Source organism: Marmota monax, unplaced genomic scaffold (genome assembly GCF_021218885.2).
Source record: "Marmota monax isolate L192 unplaced genomic scaffold, Marmota_monax_Labrador192_F-V1.1 WCK01_AAM20220418_F8-fsc00138, whole genome shotgun sequence".
Taxonomy (NCBI): Eukaryota; Metazoa; Chordata; class Mammalia; order Rodentia; family Sciuridae; genus Marmota; species Marmota monax.
This window is the reverse complement of record NW_026692763.1, coordinates 213457-230590: the sequence shown is the minus strand read 5'-3', so window position 1 is coordinate 230590 and position 17134 is coordinate 213457. Positions and strand designations below refer to the sequence as shown.

The 17134-nt window shown below is 36.9% G+C and overlaps 1 protein-coding gene across 3 annotated transcripts in view; it reads right to left on the bottom strand.

Annotated features, from left to right (window-relative positions):
• Nlk (nemo like kinase) overlaps positions 1 to 16794 on the bottom strand; it is a 149026-nt gene extending 132232 nt beyond the window's left edge. Inside the window, exon 1 of one of the 3 annotated variants that reach the window (XM_046446795.2) lies at positions 15160 to 16794. In XM_046446795.2, coding sequence (XP_046302751.1) covers positions 15160 to 15617 — 458 coding nt within the window. In that variant the 5' untranslated portion in view covers positions 15618 to 16794. The remainder of the gene's footprint in view (positions 1 to 15159) is intronic. The other 2 variants (XM_046446793.2, XM_046446794.2) reach the window with 2 other exon arrangements.
• Positions 16795 to 17134: the final 340 nt, after the last annotated feature.

The window sequence follows — 17134 nt, the reverse complement described above, 5'->3', positions numbered from 1 at the left end:
CAGTGGCAGAGCACTTGCCTTGCACATGTGAGGCACTGGGTTAAATCCTCAGCACCACATAAAAATGAAAAAACAAAATAAAGATATTGTGTCCATGTGTAGCTAAAAAGTGTTAAAAAAAAAAAAAAAAGAAAAGAAAAAGATACTGGTCTCAAGAATGCTAGGTCAGACCTATACAACTCAGCTACATCCCCAGCCCTTTTTAAATTTTCTGTTGAGACATGGTCTAACTAAGTTACTACCCAGGCTGACTTCAAACTTGAGATCCTCTGGTCTTAGCCTCCTAAGTAGCTGAGATTTCAGGCATACACCACCACACCCAGCTTGCTTTGCTATGTTCTGATATATTAGATGAGACATTATAGTATCTATTAACTGAATCTTTGTTTTTCTAACATCACAGTGCTACAAAGAAAAGGGTATTTTTCCTAAACAATGGCAAAAATCCTGTATAATAGTGCATTACTACATACTGTTTTTCAACAATTTAATAACATTCTTTACATAGACTTTTAAAAGCAGTCTTTTATAAGTAAGGGATTATTTCTTTTGAAAATAAAGGGCAATCGTTAGAAATATAGTTGGTTACCATGCATTTAGATTAAGGTCCTTATTCTTAAAAAAAAAAAAAAAATCCAAACAAAACCACTACCATAAGGCTTTGAAAATACCACTCTGAGTGTTCCCTCATACAAATTCTTCCACTGCCCAGGAAATAGGGTATATAAGTGACAGTACTCTTCTTTGAGAGTCACCATCACACACAGACAACATTAGAAACTTTCAACTCAACAACAAACACTTAATAAGCACCCAGCCTGGGACTGTGTTAGGCTCCAAACAAGCAAGACAAATGTCTTTAACATTCTAATCTTTTTAGTGAATGCCAGTAGAGAAAGTGCCACAGAGTTTGTTTCATGAGCCCGGGAGAGAGAAAGAAGCAAAACCAGAGATTGACTTTGATGCATCTTCTAAGAATAAGCACCTACTTAAAGAGGGATTCAGAAGTATAAAAACTAATCATTTAAAGTTTGCACACCTAAAGAGTCAAGCTAATGTATGTTGGTAACCAGATCTTCAGCATCTTTCCAGTTAAACATTATAGTCCCATATTTTAATATCTTTCCTGCTGAGATAATTTAAGTAATTTATTTACAGATACTGACATCAACTGCATCAAGGAAAACTAGTTAACTGTGGCCTATATATTTCCTTACCTATTATAGTAATTTAGACTTCAGCTTCAATTATCTAATTCTATGGCATTTACATTACAAAACCACATATGTAATATAATAGTTGAGTTGACCATAGAACCACCCTGTTTTGCAACCAAAACCAAGGATCTCACTTTCAAGAGCTTGTTGTCAATATATATGTGTTAAGCCTAATATCTCATATGGTAGCCTAAGGAACAAGCATAGCAACTGCTCTTTCCATACACAAAGTTGTGGCTTATTAGACACAGAAAGACAATTTCAACCATTTCCAATCATTAACTAATATTTCAGACTTAAAATCTATTTCTTAGGGCTTTGTACTATATATAGAAATAATCATTATCCTTTGGGAAACAATGGCTCATTTACTGAAAATGAGTTTAACAAAGGAATTATTTGGTACTGAAAAAATACAGAGCAGTGAATTGGGTGACACAAATCAAAGCATCGTCAGTTCATGTGACTATATTAGGGTAATTTACTTAAAAAAAAAAAAAAAAACCTACAGCAACTTAAAATTTAGCTTCAACAATGTAATAGCCTGAATCATGTCACATCATATCCTCTGTCACAGAACAGTGAAACTAGATCTTAAGATTCTTTTTTTTCTCTTTTTTTTTTATTGGTTGTTCAAAACATTACAAAGCTCTTGACATATCATATTTCATACATTTGATTCAAGTGGGTTATGAACTCCCATTTTTACCCCGTATACAGATTGCAGATTAAGATTCTTATTTTAAAAATGTTTCCTTAATTCTCAACCTGAGATAAATACCACAAAAAAGAAAAACTTTCCAGAACGGAATATTTCTATTCTGCCTGAAGCTTAGTTTTGACTGGTACATGTTTCAGTTACACATATGATTCACACTGAATTTTCTTTTAAGTATTAAAAGAATAAACAGCACTCCAAAATAGTCACAAGCTTTAAAACTTATGTTCCTCCTCTAGTTGGAGAGCTAACAAAACTTTTTACATGGAATATGAGTTGATACAGTGACCAGAAATTTCTTAACATTGTAAGTCTAAATTTAATTGAAATTCAGTCTCACCAACTTCTGTAGAAATAGCCTCAAAGTAAATACAGCAAAAGTCTAATGCTAATCTACAAAAATAGTTTATTGATATATCCATGAATAATTCTTTTAAGTTTTCTAAGGCACACATTTTCTCAAAATATAAAGTAGGAGACCATATATGCTCAAAATAGATATTCAATATAGTCACATTTAATATTAAAGACTACAGGCACACAGCTCATGACGTTAAACCAGAAAACTTGAGAGTCACTGGCACACACAGAACAACCAACAGAGTATTTTAAATATTTATGATTTTTTTCAGGTGCATTGTTCTTGGCTTAATTTATAAAGTATCTTTATTCATTTTCTTATGCTTTTACAAGAACACTTTCTCCATTTTCAAAGGACAGTTTGAAAACTACTGGTATATTACTGGTAAAGCAGTAAAAGAGCAAGTTTTGGCTCAGCCCTCAACCAGTTGTGTGACCTTGAACAAATCTCTTAGCTTCTCTGAGTCTCAATTTTCCTATTTATAAAATGAGGGAATTAGACTAGATACATTCTCAAGTATCTTCCAACTCAGTAATTCCTTTCAGGTAGAACTCCAGGCTTGTGAGAATGAAAAAGCCCTCAAAACAAATGGTCAAAATCTACCTTTACAATGTTAGTAAAACAAACAGGATACAAAATTGTAAATACAGTGTGATCATGATCCTAATTCTAATAATATTACAAATAGACCAAACTCACATAAAAAAAAAAAAAAAAAGACTTTAATATACCAAAATGCCACCAGGGATAATCCCCGAGTTGTAGATTACAAACAACTTATTTTTTTTCCTTTTGGCTTTTCTGTATTTTTCAAGTGTCCCACAATAAATGTATTGCTTGATAAAAGTGAGAGGGACTTAGACAGGCAAAACTCTCCTTTTATGTACTAAAGGAAATTAGCACATAAATTTACATTTGGAAATCATTCTAGAATTGGAATGAGATTCTCAAAAACAGAGATAAAATTTTCTAGAGTCACATACCTGATACCTATCTATCAATAGTCATATAAAAGCTGCTGGTTATTATCTTTGAATTAACAAGCTTTTAGGGGTTTTTTCACTTATACTAAAACTGATAGCAATTAGAATTCTAAGACTTTACATATATTAATTCATTTAATCCTCACAATAACTCTACTATTACTAGATATACTGAAGACCATGAAGTAACTTGCCTGCAGCTAATGAGGGGCAGAACCAGATTAAATAAAGACAGTATGTCATCAGAATATAGACTCAACTTTTAAACCAAACTGTCCCTTTGTACTTAAATGCTATCCTCGCCTCAGGTTACTCTTTATTGGTTTTGTTCTGAAAGTTCTTCTACTTTTCTTAAACTTGAGAGAAATAATACGTTAAGTACTGGGATTAAAAAGACTGGTCAGTCTGGCAAGGTGGCACATACCTGTACTCCCAGCAACTCCACCAGCTGAGGCAAAAGGATTGCAAGTTTGAAGCCAGTCTCAGCAATTTAGTGAGACCCTGTCTCTAAATAAAATACAAAATAGGACTGGGGATTTGTGGCTCAGTGGTTGAGTGCCCCTGAGTTCAATCCCTGGTAAGTTTGTATAAATGAATGAATGAATGAATGATAAAAAGGACCAGGGGTATAGCTCAGTGGTACGCTGCCCTGGGTTCAATCCACAGTACTTAAAAAAAAAAAAAAAAGACTGGCCAAATTTCTTTCACTTGCTTAAAATTATAATACAATTCCAAGTCATTATTATTTCAAATGCTTAGATGGGGGCAGGGGTAGAATTTAATCTCCATACATATCAGTAAGTGAATACCATAACACCTGAGGAATTAAATAGCATTAATTACTGTTTAATATTGAATGTTTTAATAAAGAAAAGTGCTTTATTGATTGACATTATTTATCAATCACAGCTCTACAGAAAGTCACCAAAACCAACCGCTATACCTTTCTAAAATTTTTACCAAAATGTTTCAATTATGTTGTAACTAATTAGTTTGAGGTTTTAAAAGAATACTTGTACACTTTGAACTGTGGCTACAGTACATACCCAGTTAACTCCACAACAATCCTAACTACTATAATATACAGAACCTGGGAAAACAATCAACTAAAGGCTGGTGAAAGGTTCTCACATAATTCTCTGAGACAATTCAAATCCAAACCAAGTATACGTGTGCCCCTTTTTCTGCACAGTACCCACATTACTTGCCAGTTTGTATGGTTCAAATTTCCCCCACATCTTGGCAATCAGGTTTACTAAATTTCCAGCCCTGTTGAACTAACTATATTAAATCAATAATTTCTTATTTTAAAAAATTAGAAAAGAGATGGATGTAAAGAAGAGTAGGGGAAAAAATCTGCACCAGGCTCCTGTTAACTTAGATGTGTAATGAGACAATCACCAGATAATTGCACCCTTTGGGTACTTCTGTGCTAGTAAGATGATACAGTGAAATACAGTCACCTGGTTTTATTTCAATTTACTTAAACAATTTGCAAATCTGTAGCTCTCTGCCATGGTACATTAAGAAAATTAGCATGTAAGAAAAATCACCTGCTTATGTAAATTGGTGGATGATTTTTATCCAAGCACACACACATACACACAAAAAAAGCTCCAATCTGGGTCAAATGACTAATTTTATCTATTTGTTCAAATATCTCTCTTCACCTTTTCTCTGTAGCTCAAAGCAAGAATTTTAGGTCAAGGAATGAATAAACAAAAAGTTTCTGGCTTGTTTATTCCTCTATAAGGATTTGGCTGCCTGATACCACTGAGCTCTATATTACTTAAACTGAAAACAAGACTGAGAACCTTATTTGGATAATAAAACCACAATACGAAGAGAGGAAAGAAAAGAAATCAATGTGAGATAGCTGCTCTAATTGGGAAGGAAAGCAAACAAGGCAAGGATCAGGTATGAATTTTACCTTCTGTTACTTTAGGAAAGCAAGGCTTCAAAAAAGAAAATAGCTCAAGTAACTCAGGGCTAACAGGACAACTGCAGAGAACATCAATCCTGTTTCCTTTATAAGTATACCTGGTCAAGTTCTCCTAAGTTTGCCATAAATTAGATGAACGTTTATCTTGATCATTAATGACTGCCTTCCCAGCATCCTCTGGTAATACTTACTCATCCCTGCCATGAACAACTAACTTCATTGGCTGGTCCAGGGTGGGCCTGATTGCTCTAAAAGTAATCTTATCTCCATTAATAATGATTGGTTCAAAAGTCATCATAGAATCCAATAAAGGCCACTAGAACTGTGCTGGTCAATAAGAAAGGCAGTACATAGGGCTACTGAACACCTAAAATGTGGAGAAATTCAAATTGAGATGTGTTGTTTGCATTAAGTACACATCTGTAATCCTAGCTACTTGGGAAGCTGAGGCAGGAGAATCACAAATATAAGGCCAGCCTGGGCAACTTAGCAAGATCCTATCTCAAATTTTAAAAAGGGCTGAAGATATAGCTTGGCAGTAGAGCACTTGCCTAGCATGCAAAAGACTCTGGGTTCAATTCTTAACACCCCCAAAAGGAAAATGATGTACCCTGGATTTTTGTAGGCTTAGTATGAAAAAATGTAAAATATATCATTAGTCATTCTTACAGTAATTATAGGTTTAAATGACAATAGGTTGGATATAATAAATAAAAACAGAAAAATTAATTTCACTTCTTTTTACTGTGGATGCTAGAAAAATGTAAAAATCACGTAACAGCTTTAATTATTTACCTATTGGATAAATAACAGATTTATCTGCTGATTTGCTAGAGGCTTCCATAAAAGAGTTCCTTTCCTCTTATATAAGAGCTGTAGGTAATCACACTCCTTCTCTGGGCATTGTATGCCCTGAACTGCTACAGCCTTAAAGCTGTGTCAAGGGTCATTTTCCAAGAGGTCCATCTGTAAGCTAGTGAGTCCCTGACTCAATTTCAGAATTTAAAAAAGACTCCAGAAAAATATTTTTATTTGACCTGCAAATTAAGCCCTGGCTCCCAAAATCAATTTGCCTGATTTCTCTCTTCTTCCCCTACCCCTCTCTGTCTTCCTCCCTCCCTCCCTCCCTCTCTCCCCCCCCCCTCTCTCTCTCTCACACACACACACACACACACACACACACAAAACAAACAACAACAAAAAAAAAAACCACTCAGTATTAGATTTTATTTGAAATGTAAAAATCAGGGATAGGGATGTAGATCAGTAGTAGAACACTTGGCTAGCATGCACGAGGCCCTGAGTTTGATCCCCAGCACTGCAAAAATAAAAATAAAGAATTTTTAAATCACTCTAAATATTTAAGAAAACAAGCAATTAAGGGGCTGGGGGATGTGGCTCAGTAGTAAATGGATTCAATCCCTGACAGGAGGGGAGGAAGAAAGGAAAAAAAAATAAGTCTAAAACACTAAAAAGGTACAATACTAAAAGGAAAGCAGCATTCTCACATTTACATGTAGGGAAGAACTGAATGCCCATTTACAAATAAGCAGGTTGTCCTCTATGATTGAACCACAACATATATATTCCTCGTCAATCAGAAATACAAGTCTTTAGAACAACTGAACATTTCAAATCTGATCTCAAATTTCAAAACTCTTATATAGAAGTCTCATTTTTCCTTTAAACAATTTTAGAAACTACTCAACAAGCTATTCTATAGTCCTGAAAAGAGAAAGTTGTTTGCTAGTTGTGGTCACTCACAGAGTATACTTGCCCACAAATAAGTGCACTATGCCTTACAAATATTAATGCCATTTTATAATAGAATCTTAGAAAACATAGAAATGAAAAAAATGAGCAAACCAAGGCTCAGAAAGCTTAAATAACTTTACCAAGGTCTTATGATTGTTGGCAGCAAGGCTGGAACTAGAATACTTATCTACTAGCTAGTTTAATGTTCTATTATTCTATCATTAATATATATAAATAAATTCCTCCCAAGGAAATGACACCTTGAACTTGATAAACATCAAGTCACCTGGTTTACTAAGCTAGGAACAAAAATTCAAGATTTGAAAGAATTTTATTAATAAAAACAAAGTGCTGCTATACTTAAAACATTATAATCAAACATGCTATATATGTGTTTATATGTTATATGTGTACACGTATATATAGTATGTATATATATGAATGTATGTTATGATTTCCCCCCTTTAATACACATACAAAGGGATCAAACAAAATCTCTCTCTCAAAAGCCATCAATAATCTATTTGATATATGCAATGGTCTTTTCTCCCCCTCTCATTTTCTTTGACTTTTTATATGTAGCAAAGATCACTCCCATCCTCCTAACAATTTTCCACCATACTGGGTTGTCATTCATTGTGAATACATTTATTACCTGACTGTGCTGTACTTGGGCCTCCAGTAACTTCACTTACAACAAAACATTCCCTAAGGCTCAGAGGGCCTCAGTTATCTCTACCCTTCTATTTATAAAGCAGAATTAAAACTGACCAAGTCACTATCTTACTTAAAGTAAAATAGTTGACATTAAAGTCTCAATAGTTGACATTTGCAGGGAGGGTTTCAATCTCTTTTCATTCTCCACCAATTAAGGTTTTTTTTTTTAATATTTTTTAGTTGTTGATGGACCTTTACTTTGTTTTTATTTATATGCAGTGCTGAGAATCAAACCCAGTGTCTCACGCATGTTATGCAAGCGCTCTACCACTGAGCTACAACCCAGCCCTTCTTATGGTTTTTAAGACATTTTTCTTAATCATTCCCCTTGTGAAATTGTAATTCTTTAGGTATGCTGTATATCTCTTTTTTCTTTTTTTTCAAATTGTTTGATAATTTTTTATTTGTTCTTTTTAGTTATACATGCAGTAGAACGTATTTTGACATCCATATATAGAGTATAACTTCACATTCTTGTGGTTGTAGATGATGTGGAGTTAAACTGGTGTGTATTCATATATGAACACAGGAAAGTTATGTCCAATTCATTCTATTGTCTTTCCCATTCCACCTTCTCTCCCTTCCCCCGCACTCCCCAGCCATCAGTCCAGTGTGCTGTATATCTCTTTATGTGGTGTATGTAGATATGTGCTTTATTTACAAAAAGAATAAGATTCTTGCCCTCCCATCCCTGCCACAAAATCCTCAACTCTTCAGCATGACATTAACTCCAGCCTGGTGATCTCCTGCATTCACCCAGAATGCCCTTTCCCACTGGTTGACTCCCATTCTAAAACCTTTAAAAAAGGTAAAGTAGTATCAGGAGAATGGTAGTACCAAACTTACACGTAGGAAGAAAGTGACTGCCCATTTATTTGTAAAATAGGAAGGCTTTCCTCCACAATTTAAGTATTACCTATTCTAGGAAGTGTCTATGCTCTCCATAGAAATCCCTTCTTTATGCTCCTCTAATGTCCAGAAACTATCTCTACTGCTGTATTTATGGCACCGAACTATAATCATCCATGTACAAATCTATCTCCCTGACTAGGGAGATTAATCTTTAATCCCTATCATCCAGAAGAGTGTCTCATAAATAGTCCACATACAATAAATGAGTTTTATAAGAAAATGTGAAAATAATATATCCTTATTTAATGTTTCAAATTTAGTTTCAACTCTTCACTAAGGATATGGATTCCCTGAAAGTAGAGGTGTATTATTTTTTCATACTATTTACTTGACTATAAACTCCTTCAAGGAAACATCATGACGTAAATATCCCCAAATCTCAGTATCAAGCACAACAGAGATAACAAAAGAAGCTTGATGGAGGTTTACAAAGTTATTCATAGAACTAAATATCCTCATTTACTACCTACAAAAGTGCTGGTCCACAGCAGGTTGACAATAAAAATACATGGACTAGTGTGTTCCAAAAGTGTCAAAAGCTTTCACTGTCTGATTGTAGATATTATTCAATTAGCCCAACTAACTTAAAACACAGAGGTAAAACTGGGCTTAGGTAAAGATCACCATGGCCGACATTCTTGTAATACTATCTATACTCATACCACTACAACTAAATATTAAAGTTCAATCTCACCATAATTTCTTTTGAAGTCATCTTTCCATAATGTCAGAGTGCCAGAATTCTTGTTAATGTTTCTTGGCTAAGTATGTCAGAACTACCAATGAAATCTATCATGACTCGTCACATGCTCATTGACAGTTATAACTGTTGCCTCAGGCACTCTGTTACTCCTAAGCAACAACAGGATCAAATTGACAGCTATTTTAGTTAGGAAATCACTGTTGACCCAATCAACAAATAATTCATTGTGGTCTTATGGATGCATAGAGAATGATAACTATAATCTTGTAATAAAACAGTTTTTGCCCACCAGCTTCATCCCATTTACTGGTTAGGTGACAAATGGAAATTTTTCTTTGGTCATAACAATTTCTATCAATATTAAGGAAAACGCAGTATATGAACAGTTGATTCTTGAACTGCTAGGATATCAACAAGTCTAATAACCAAGGATAGTCGCTCAATTATACTATAGAAATCAGTGATAACTCTGCCACACCAAGCTGTTCATTCCAGAACTCCAGGAAAGAACTTTTAATATCAAGGAACATTTCTATAGCTGCCCATGCTTTGAAGGTAAAACCCCAGAATTCTATAAGCATTTATCCAGGTAATGCATTTTACAAATATTCTCCTCTAGCATAGCAGATGAAAGGGAACTAACTCTATTTGCTCCCATTTCTCTTTCTGGACTTAACACCAGTGGTACTAACTGATGGTTAAAATATTTAGAGAAACCTTTTAAAAGACAATGTTTCTGAAATATCTTTTTTAAAAAAATTGTCTTCCTTTTCTAGGCTGATATTCAACAGTATAACATGAAATTTCTCCCCAAGCATAAAATAAGTTTCTTGTGATTTTCAGTGTTACAGGCTATGGGGTTTCAATCACCAAGAAACTGGTGCATATCATTAGATTGTGCTACTTTTATTCTTTCCTTTCTTGTCTTTCTCTACTTTGTGACCATGAACCTGCAGTTTCTAAAAGTAAGTTCATTTGTAGTAGAAATTAACAACATACATCTCCACATTTCTAGCTTCACTAGGCTGCTTTGTTATGTCTAGAAGAGCAACCGTTCCCTTTTTATGGTGTAGGCTCTGCTTCTTCAAAGCTCTTTTCACAAAGCAGACCCCTCAAAGAATCCAGCTGTGGCTGTTAATCTTGGCTGGTAGTAGGGAAACTTCTCAACACTACAGATTCTTAACCTGTAAAACATAGTTAATATCAAAATACATTTGCATATACTACTCTTCCTGATGCAGCTAACTCCAGGATTTTCCCTAACATATATCCCAAAATTTTAAAATTTTAACCCCCATATTTTAAAATCATAGTTTGGTATTTACAGAGTAAGAAGACTAGAGAAATCATCAATGGTGGGGAGGGGAGCTCTAATTTTCACAAGAAAGAGGAACAAGCTAGACAATCTCTGCCATGTATAAGCGTTTACACTGAATAATTTTTCATTGAATCAAACACATTTCCCCCACCTCACTGCGATCTTCTTTAGCAATTCACACTTTCTCATCCAAACACAAGTAAAATGAATTTCCACTAAAGCTGAACTTTACCAAAAAGCCTGTCCTTTACTTGCTACGTTCTGAAAAGAAAAAAATAGTTCCCTTCCCAGTATATAAAACTTCCCAGTATATAAATCTACAATACTTTCTAAAACAGTGCAGATGATCTGACTAGAACACCTACCAAATGCACAGTAACATGAATTTTTTTGTTAGTTTTTAATTAACTGAGAAAACAGGACAGAATATTTGCCCCTTGGCACTGAATCTGATCTTCTTTTATTTCCCTGGCATGTAGTACAACTAAGTCATGCCTCCAAGAGTCTGCATGTTGATTTCACCTGGTAAATCGGACAAATCCATGAGGACTGTCCATGCACATTAACAAAATAGTTTGATTTTTCTACCAACAATAACTACAATAAGAACATTTATTGAGGGCTTACTGTGTGCTTGATAGTACTCACTGGTTTATAAGGATTACTTCATTTAATCCTGAGATAAGCACTATCATTATCCCCATTTTATAAATGAGGAACAGAATGGGTAAATAATTTATCAAGATCACAGAGTTAGTAACTAAATATCACTACAGTGAAGCTTAAGTTTTGAAAGATAAAAGTAACCTGCTGAAGGTATTAGAATAATAAGATTCAAAGCTCTCCAACTTTACTTGAAGTACAAAGACAACAGACCTAATGAATCCCAAAATCTTTGATCTTTTAATTAATCAGACAAGTCAAAAACCAAAACACTAATTTTATCAAATAGAGGCTTTTCCCAGACTCACTTTTGTCAAGGCAGCATGTGCCATTAATCCAATCTATATTTTACATTGCCAATGTCAAAAACTGTCTGAGCAGTCCTCAAAATGCTCTCATGTGGTCAACTTCTTGCAATTCTTAAATAAAAGTATACACTTCAAAACCCCCCTGAAGCTCTTTGTCCCAAAATTGTCATACCTTTAAAGCACAGTATTTTTCTCTGGAAAATGTGCACTACACTGTACAAAAAGGTACATTTTATATTCTATTCACCAAATGAGTGAGATTACTATTTGTAGGCTGTTATGTGTTTGCATTTTTAAAATGTCCATATGGGCATCTGGAAACATTGACATCTGATAACAAAGGTAGAATTAAATATGTTTTGATAACCCATAAAAAAATCTATCACTGGCAATGAATATATCTGAAGCTAACCCATGATCACATTACCAGGTAAACTAGAGATAAAACATAGCAGACAGTTGTTAATGAAACCTTAATTGAACTGTCAAAGCACCATCTTAACCAGCAACCTAATGGGTAATTCACTTCTTTTATACAACTGTCCAATATTGATAAGTTATCCCACTAGTTAAATTCAGCAGAAAGATAATCAAGTAAACTAAAGTGTTCCATAATAAATCTGAATGGTAAAATGTTGCATCACGGAAAAATAAATATAAAATAAAATGCTATATTACTTCTATAAATATCTCTTTTCTACATGTAAAAACAGAATTCCTTAAAATTACAAGTCACTTTTTTAACCATCAGATAGTATCCCTGAGAGCATGTCCAGAAAAATAAATGAGAGCAGATATGGCTCCTTGTCATATGCTATGCCAGAAGAATACCTGCAAAATGTACTAATGAATGTATGTTTGAATCTAAGTGGATCTCATGATATCCAGGTAGTTATATGGTGCATTGAATCAAGTGATATACCATTGGAAGAACATTTTTATGTTCCATTTTAATCATTTTAGAAAATAGTTATTTCAGACTCATAAGATACCTCTCAAATTAAAAAAATCCTATTTCAGTAAGAAGTGAAAAAAAACTAATGTCTTGGGTTTCAGAATACTAGTGCAAATTCACACTGGTTTGGTTTTCAATCTCTAGTTTTAACAATCTTACTCAGCACTTAATTCCAAATACATTAAGCAATTCAGACAACAAAATCATCAATATGTAAATATAAAAATAGAAAAGTATTTGCATACTACAAACACACACTTGGGAACTCTTTCCTTTTTTCATGTTAAATTGTATTTTACCAGAAATAGTTGATAAAAATACTCAATGAGGAAACAAGGAAAAACTTGGTTTTTCCTTGGAAAAACCAGATCATCAGAGGATACAGCCATGTAAGGACACAATGAGCTAGCGACCACCTACAAACTGAGAAGCCAAGCCTCAGAAGGAACCAAACCTGCTAACACCCACATCTTGGACTTCTAACCTTCAGAACTGTGAGAAATAAATTTCTGTTGTTTAAGTTAAAACAAAGAAGAATCTGCCTAGGACACCAAATAACCAAGCATTAAAGATAATTTGGCAGTGTGCTAGGTGCTAGGGAGAAAAAGAAGTACTTTTGTGGATACAACCCTACCCTCAAAGGGCTTACAAATGCAGTCAGTGAGACAAGGCAAACATGAAACAACTGTATTCAAAAGAAGATGTGGTGCACACAGGCAAATGTCAAGTCCATGGTATGTTCCACAGGTCAATCAAGGAAACTCTAGAATGATTCAAATCAAACACATTTAGATTTTCAGATATGGGTGATTTGTATTATACACTATCAGAATGTTTGCTATATGAAAAGTTCTTCACCACCTTGACCCTTTAAAAAAATTTTTTTTTTATCCTGTACTACAAACTTGAACTTAAAACTTCTATAAACTTAAGCTTCTACTTCACACTACCTTTTGGTATAAATGTAAGTGAATAATCCCTTTAGAATATACTCAAGAATGCTGCAACCTGTTTCCCTTTCAGTATCCCTAATTCTTAGCATTAAATGCAAAACATTAAAATGAGAGCATTCAGAGTTTAAAAAAGAAAAAAAATCCAAATTCTCATAAATAAGTAAATCAATGACAAAATTTAAAGAAAGGAACAACTGTTTTCCTGTATCTCCTCTTAGCCTCCAAAGCTTAGAAATCCTCAAGAGTTAAGCAAGGAATGGAAGTTCATAGTGAAATCCCTGAGAATAGGCTATGGAAGGGAAAAGAGGAAGACAGGAACAGGCAGGTCTCTAGGCAAAGTGACTGAAGAGGTACCATTATCAGCTATATTCTTTCCCATTAGGAAACCCACACACCTTGGAGAAAGGAGAATGCAGCAGCAGCAATCTCCATGAAGAGCAGGTGAGAAAAACTGGACTCTACTAGTTTTTAAAAAAAGAAGAGGAAGAAGAAGATGAAGAATCAGATCATTTAGCTGTCTAGGTTATAAAATCTGAACTATAAAGATAGCAAGTTATAGTGCAAATGGTACTCATCAATTTTAGCCTCAAAACAAGGACAAAAGGAGATATTTACCAAGGTAGTTCCAGAGTTCACTTTCCTGTTGTGACGGAGGTTTTTTCCAGACATTAACAAGAATCTATTTTTGAAAGCACTGAAAATACCAATTCACCTATCCACACTGGAATCCTTAATCCTTAAAAAATAAAACCTAGTTCACTCTATTTTTGATAGGCATAAATTTTATTATAAACTATACTCTTCCTAAGAAGGGCAAATAGAACAAAATGTTGCATTTCAAAAACCCATAGACTTTCAAAAAATATCCTAGCACTAGCAAAAGTAAAGCAGTTTTACTTGTTTGAAAAGTATACTTCCTACAATAGCAACTGACCAAGGGATTAAAAGCAACTTAAGAGGCACTAAGTGACACTAAAACATTACACCAAATGTGGGCCACTGCATAGCTACAGTCTACTAACCTCATTTGTGGTACTCATGTGTGATGCTATATTTAATGCAGTCTTATCAGAAGGCTAAAGCTACATACTTCCCAACTGTAGCTTTATGTTTAAAATAAATCACTCAAGCAGTGATTTTAACTGGTTCAACTATGAAACCTACCTTCCTTGTGGGGATCAAGATCACAAAATAAGGCACAAAAAGATGTAAAGGATGAGAAAGTAGTGATGAGAAGACTATTCCAAAGGAATCAAGTTGGTTCAGTCATTTTGGCATTGGCTGCAATTGGGCAACTATCTAAACTCAATCAAACCCATGAGAGATGACCAAGGTCTTTGTAGGAATAAGTATTTCATACCTTGATCTACTGATCTTGACTTGTCAGTGACTTGCTGACTTTCTGAATAGGAAAGTTTGGTTGTCAACAAACTTATGTATGTCACTCATGAGAAGAAGCTCCACCAAAATCTGCCGTGACTAAAAAGCATAGGCCTAAGACAGCCAACGTAATAGGTCCTCGTAAGTGAGGGTGGCCTCCTACAGTTGAGTAGCTTGCTTCACTTTGGTCATGTGGAGAAAACCATGAGGAATGTCTCTCCCAATCAGAACCATGAGGAGACACAAGAAGTTGTGCTTCTCTTTTGATACTCACCAGACAACACCAAAGGCTCCATATCCAATAGGTCTATCCGGCTCAATATCCAGCTGCTGTTGTGGATGATGCGAGTGCTGATGATGGTGCGCCTTAACTGTAGCAGCTGCGGCAGCCTGTACCTGAGCTGGGGCTGCTGCAGCTGGTCCAGGAGCCTGACCCGGTGCCGGTGATGGGAAATATGGCTGTTGCTGCCCAGGGTTTAACATGGCTGCAGCTGCGGCCGCTGCTGCGGCTGCCGCAGCAGCCGAAGAGGTATGCTGCTGTACAGGGTGTACAGCAGCAGCCGACCCCGGATGAAGATGGTGTTGAGGGTGATGGTGGTGGTGAAGGTGAGGAGGAGGAAGGTGTGGAAGGTGGTGGTGATGGTGGTGGTGGTGACCTGCTGCTGCTGCAGATGTACCGCCATTATAAGCCGCCATCATTTTTGCGTTGGCTCTTGCGCCACAAAGAGACATTCAAAAAAATGCCCTTTGATTGGAAAGCAAACTGGGTCAAGCTGTCATTTGGCCATTTAAAAATGAAGAAAAACCACTCACTCCACCTCAAAAATCATAGAGTGTAACTGGCTTTATGTCTTCATCAGTCAATCCAAACAAGTTAGAGGATCTTGGTGTTTGATTTTTGGGTGAGCGTATGTGGAAAGGTGTAGGTTGCCAAAAAAAGGGGGGGGAGGGGGGAAAGGAGAAAAAGAAAAGAAAAAAGGAAAAAAGGACCCCTTCCCCCCAGGATTCCTGCCACAAGTGGTACTAAAACTCCATTCTTACTTTGGGGGAGGTTCCAACTTTGAATATGGGAATAAAGGCCAAACCTCCCGACCCCCTGAACTCCACACACGAAAAGGATCAGGTAATACACCACCCTTGGAATCTTGTAAGAGGGTTGACTCATCTACCCCTTCCATTCCCACATCCTTTTCTAAACACCTACCACCTCCTCAAAAACACAATTTTTAAAAATTCCAACCACCCTAAATAAAAAAAGACGGGGAAATTTTCAGGGAAACCAGCTTCCAGCTTCCCCCCCCCTCGAACTCTCAGGCCTTCCTACATCTCCCCCTATTCTTAGTCTGGTTGACCTGATTTGGGGGGGGGGAGGTTGTACCAAACTTTCCTGGGCAGAATGAGCCAGGGAAGAAGGTTGGAGGAATAAGTGAGGAAAAGAGGCGACAGGCAGGGCACAGAGGAAAAAGAGAACCGGGGCAAAAGTAAAGGTAAGGAGATGCAGGGAGGAATGAAAGAGAGATGGACAGCACTCGGACGCCCAGACAGAGGGAACCGCCCCGGTAGGAGGTTAGGGTCCCGGGGCCAAAGAATAGGAGCCCCGGGAGGCGGGCGGGGTACGGTCGGAAGCGGGCTGACTCCTGCCCCCGCCGCCGGCTGCTTCTGCTGAGGAGGGTTGGGGGGGAGAGCGGGTGGGTCCCCCCGCGCGACGGCCCCTGCAGGGCTTAAGGCTGCTCCGTCTCCCCCCCTCCCCCCCTCCCGGCTTCCGTCCCCGCGGCTGCTTTCTCCTCAGCCGCTGCGGCCGCTTTCTCCTCAGCCGCCGCCTCCTCAGCCGCCGGTGCCGCCGCGGCCGGACTCACCTCCCCTAGCAAAGCCGGATAGAGCGGAGCCAGCGGCGGACACGCGCAACCAGCCGCCGAGGCCCCGCCCCCGCCTCACACTGACCGGTTGCCCTGGCCAATCCACGCCCACCTGTCCGCGTCCGCCTCCAATCCTGGGCCCGAAGCTTCAGACAGGCGCACTGTTCGACCAGTGGCAACAAGGTGTGGGTCTACTAGGGAAATCCCGCCCCCGATCCGGGATGGGCAGACAGAAAGACCAATCAGAAGGCAGAGTTTGGTCTGATCGACAAAGCTGAAAGCCAATTAAAAATCAAAGATCTCCGTGACATTTTCTTTCGCCTCTCTCCTCTTTTCTTTTTCTTCTTTTATTTTTTTGGCAGGAGCAGGAAGCTGCGTGCTAATCCCGCCTGC